General features: G+C 38.4%; 1 protein-coding gene across 1 annotated transcript in view; it reads right to left on the bottom strand.

Moving 5' to 3' along the window:
• LOC107677690 (U4/U6 small nuclear ribonucleoprotein Prp3-like) overlaps positions 1–4997 on the bottom strand; it is a 40289-nt gene that overhangs the window by 8997 nt on the left and 26295 nt on the right. The window contains exons 5-11 of the mRNA XM_016472693.1: positions 3304–3566; positions 2991–3109; positions 2180–2367; positions 1912–2078; positions 1542–1624; positions 1257–1400; positions 852–951 (exon numbers count right to left, since the gene is read on the bottom strand). Of these exons, the coding sequence (XP_016328179.1) occupies positions 852–951; positions 1257–1400; positions 1542–1624; positions 1912–2078; positions 2180–2367; positions 2991–3109; positions 3304–3566 (1064 nt within the window). The remainder of the gene's footprint in view (positions 1–851; positions 952–1256; positions 1401–1541; positions 1625–1911; positions 2079–2179; positions 2368–2990; positions 3110–3303; positions 3567–4997) is intronic.

Below are 4997 nucleotides of genomic sequence, written 5' to 3'. Positions count from 1 at the left end.
TGTCAACATATTCTGTTACACCAAATACACAAAATAATGATCTTTAAAAAAGCATCATATGACCCCTTTAAGTAATGAAATTTTTTTACAAAAAAAGTTATTTTTTGGAAAATAAAGGTCATTTAATATTATAATTAAAACATTGAAGAAATATTGAATGCTTATTCCTTAAAAATAAGGTTTTAATAATTTTATTCGTAGTAGTAGCAGCCTGTTACGTACATTCTACTCAACAATAGTAATATATTTATGCCACTGCCCTCAAGTTACACGGAACTTTTATTTTGACGGGTTGCCGTGAATACCTTTACATTTCTGTGTGTGTATGACATGATGATAGTTTTACTCAAATGAAACGGTCAAATGCTCATGAAGTGACTCTCAGAGCAGTTCTGGAGATGCTGTTCATGTATTTATGTCCTCATTAGTGAGACGGCAGACGTTAATATCACCGGAAGCATCACGAGCATTTCAGTATGAGTACTACACAAAACCGTGCGTCTGCGCCATTCATTAACACAGAGACACACAGAATTCATATTTAAATATGTATCGGCTTAATATTTACAAATACTAGTGGGAGTGGGCTCACTTGTGTGTGTGTGTGTGCGCACGAGCATCAGGCGGAACTCCGCTGTGCGTGATGCAGAGAGCGCGACCATAAAGTAGAGACCGAAATGACAGGCGGGCTGCCCCCCTAATATAATGGCAGGGGAAACACTGCAAACTGTTGTGATTGATCTGTTTTCTCTCTCTCAAAAATGCTAATTTAACCCAGTGTAACTTATTTTCCAGAAAATATGGTACTTGTGGCTTTGATATCAATACTTTGTGCATGTAAAATTACTCACTTCTGCCTCTTTGCCATTTGTGCTCTAACATGAGCCTCCACTTTAGTGGGGTCCTGCACAGCTTCCGTCCCCAAGACCCTCATCAGATTAGAGATCCGCACTGCACACAAACAGGAACATAATAATAAGATAAATAAAGCACAAAGCTGTAGTGAAGCTGCTACATCTAAAGGGTCTGAATACTTAGGACCATGTGATATTTCAGTTTTTCTTTTTTAATAAATCTGCAAAAATGTCAACAATTCTGTGTTTATGTGTGATATTAAGTTATGATGTGAAAAATCTTTAACTGAAAAACAACTGCAATAAAGAATAAGTAGGTGTGCCCAAACCTTTGACTGGTAGGTTAACATTAAATACATTTTAAACCTCCTTTGTGTGACTGGTGTCTAGCTGGTAACGTACCTTTAGGTTCAGGTGGAGGCATAAGACCCAATCGGACCTTTTCCTGTAACTCTTTCTGGGCTTCTCTGCGTGTTTGTCTCCTCAGCTTCTTCTGTTCCTTCTTGGTCAAATACACACCCAGAGTCACTGGCTTGTCTATATCCACTGAGAAAGAGAAGCAAAAAGAGAGAGTCAGAAATAAAAACAGAAAATGTTAGTTACAAAAATTCAGATCAATGAGTCTTTTGAAATTTAACCAGTTTCTGTTTGTAGAAGGTTTTGATGTGTGCATGTATGTATCAATACCTGGTGGGGCCATCTGAATTGGGTGTTCAACTAGGTTGGTGACTCCATGCATCTCCACCTCATCAAAATTTGTATGTGCAAATCTGAGAAAAAGAACAGAAAAATGTGATAAGAAAACTTTCACTAAATTCTGTTATTAATTATCAAAAGGAACAACATGACTGTCAGATTGTATGGAAAATGGCACTTTACAACTGTTCCACAGGAAGAAAGTCATATGGTTTTGGAAAGACATGATGGCAAGTAAATGACATTTACAGTTGGCTCAACCATTTCATTTAAAACCATTTATTTTTTATGCAATTTACATGATATATAATCGTCTATTGACGTCTAAAAGCTGAAAGATCTGAAAGCTGTTGGCTCTTACAGTTCTATTTGGGAAGGCAGAATGAAGGAGTCCCACCACTCTATGTGAGGAATCTCCCCCTCTCCCAACTCCTTCTTGGGGGCAATAAGAGCCAGTTTAGTGGAGGCCTGTATGCCTGTCTTTTTGGCAGCCTGAGAAATCTCCATCTGTAGTTTCTCCAACTGAGCCTGAAAAAAGGAGATAATATTGTTTCTCACTTGTTATTGCTCCAAGCCATTTTAATGTATAGTTTTTAGAGTCAAAAATAAAAAGCCATGCTGTTATCTACCTTTGTGCGTATGCGCTGGGCGATCTTCTCAAAGCGTCCCTGTTCATGGAATCTAAACCCTCTCTTGGCTCTCTGAGCAGGAATGATAGCCACACGTGGGTCAAAGTAAGACGTGGATTCCAGGTCATCACTGGGCTTTTCCTTTAACTGCTGCCGAAACTGTTCCCTCTTTACTGCTCTGATGTTGGCTAGAGAATTTATTGATTTTTTTATTCTCTATGTATCCTTTTCATGGTTTTAGTAACAGAGAGTTTCTGAATACCTCTGTCATGACTGGGGGAGGTGTCAGCCATGTGGTCTTGTCCAGGACAGTCTTTGGTAAGTTGTCTTTCAGTCTATTTAGGTAGCTCTGTCGAACGAAGGCCAGGTATTCGGAGTTGTCAGTAGATTTTGCCTCACAACGTGTGGTGTAACCCTTAATAAATCTGCATGGATAAAAATCATGTCATTATGGGAATGCCGTCTCATCACTTAAAGGGATAGTTCACCCCCGCTCATAAATGATGACAGAACTTTCATTTTGGGGTGAACTATCCCTTTAAGTGAAAGGGCATACACCTGGTCAATCAAATGTGTTGATGTAAAAAAAAAAAAAAAAACACTTAATATTATATTAACTGATATTACTGTTTAATGATTTTGACAGCCCAGGCTCTGCGATCTCTCTCTTTGCGTGCCTGCACTCCTCTCCAACACGTCTCAATTTTTGTAGCTAAATGTTGGCAAAAAAAAAAAAAAAAAAAAAAAAACACAGAACATTAGGAAACAACGTAAAGTGAGAGATTCATATTTCTGTGGTAGCACATGGTACCTTTTAGAGTGGGCATACGATGTGTGAGCTCAACTTCTTTCCCACTGGCATCAACAGTTCGTCCAAGCTCATCCAAAATGAGGGGTGTTGGCTTTGTGACCTCGCGTGGTTCCACTTTACTGTAAGAAAATATGATAAAACTTTTAACTTGAACTATTTTTTAGCAATAAATTATTTCTAAACATTAAAACCTATTGATATGTAATAAAAAATTTACTAGAAAACATGTTTGTTTCCAATATTCTTCTCTAGAGCTGCCAAAAATGTCTACATGCCCTTTCTAAGGTTATTTTTAGATGTATACAACACTCACGGTGGTGCTATGCCCATGGCATGCAGGTTAGCCAGGGCTACCAGGTTATGTGGCCCTGTGTTTCCCAAAGCACCCAGAATTCCGGGTTTCATAGCCAGTGTGGACTGGATCTTGGCCTGCAGCTCAGCTGCCTTGCGGGCTTTCTCTATAGCATCATTCATGAAGTTAGCAGCCTGGGAGGGAGCGATGGACTGGGTCGCACCCACTGCTGGAAGGATGGGATGTTGAGCACTAGAGTCTGTCTGAGAGGGAATCAATCTAGGCTATAGGGGTCAAAGAGAGAACAAAAGTTTTGTATTTATTTTTCTCCATCCAAGCTTAGATGACAAAAAATGACAGAATTTGAGGGCTGCAACAGAACGGGAAACTCAGATTACTAATTACTAATGAACATAGAGAGATAACACTGCTACTCTGTACAAGTTGTAATGTCATATAATGTCAACATTGAAGTTTAGGGCTGCACCTAATGACTGTTTTGATCAGGGATGGGCAACTCCTGTCTTGAAGGTGTGTTTGATTAGGGCTGTAGCTAAACTCTGCAGGTCTTGCACCAGTTTTTGCCCATTGCTGGTTTTGATAGTCGACTAAGGCCCTGTCCATACGAACGCGGTTATTTTTAAAACCGCAGCTTTTTCTATGCAGTTAGGCCGTTCGTCCACACGCAAACGCATCACCAGTTCACTGAAACCGAACATTTTTGAAAACGCCTGCCAGGGTGAAGATTTTCAAAAACTCCGGTTGCAGTGTTATCGTGTAGACAGCGAAACCAGAGTTTTTGGCTTGTGACGTCGGTGCCTGCGCTGTTATCGCCACCTACTGGAGACTTTTTCAGGCTTCTGACTGGCCAACATGGCTTTACGGTTGAGATTATATCGCCACCTGTTGTTTGGCATGCTCTTGACAGTGCTTCATAGCATGCATTTGCGTTTTCATGTGGACGGAGATTTTTTTTTTTAAACGGGAGGAGGAAAAACTTCTATACTTTTATAAGTTTATAAAAATACCCGTGTACGTGTGGACATGGCCTTATAACTCTTCAATTACATTATTAATTTAGGGTTTCTAGTTTGATCAAATGTAAGTCCATAAAAAGTCTTTAACAGTATAACAAAAGTCTTAATTATTTTAAGAGGTCTTAAATTTGCGGAAGGAAAAACTGCAATACAGCTACATGATTATTAAACTTCAAAAGGCAATGATTTAAATAAATAAATGTGAGCTCTGCACATTTCAAAGTTAAAACATGACATGGTTTCACATTCATCAGGACTGCGGTTTCAAAGCAGTTCACAATCAGTGAATAATGCACATTTGTGCCTAACAACTGCTTATGATGCACCTTTGATGAACTGACAATGTTTACGTTATGGTTTTTATATTATAATATGTTGCAGATGATTGCATAATTAATGCCTCTCATCTTTTTGAAAAAGTAGCTGAAAGTAATAAAGCATTGACATTTCAAAACAAGAGTCCCCTGGCTATTACTGGTATTTTGGTTACCAATATTTTCATTTACACAATAAACAGTATCTGACATTTAAATGAATGTAAACTCTACTAGACTAAAACATTAATACATTCAGTATATAGATTTTATTAGTATTGCCACAATCCTTTAAAGGGGTCATATGATGCTGCTAAAAAGAACATTATTTTGTGCATTTGGTGTAATGAAATTTGTTTATGCG

This window comes from Sinocyclocheilus anshuiensis, unplaced genomic scaffold, assembly GCF_001515605.1.
Source record: "Sinocyclocheilus anshuiensis isolate Anshui unplaced genomic scaffold, SAMN03320099.WGS_v1.1 scaffold1121, whole genome shotgun sequence".
Classification (NCBI taxonomy): Eukaryota; Metazoa; Chordata; class Actinopteri; order Cypriniformes; family Cyprinidae; genus Sinocyclocheilus; species Sinocyclocheilus anshuiensis.
The sequence above is the reverse complement of the archived record's forward strand: the minus strand, read 5'-3'. Positions and strand labels throughout refer to the sequence as shown.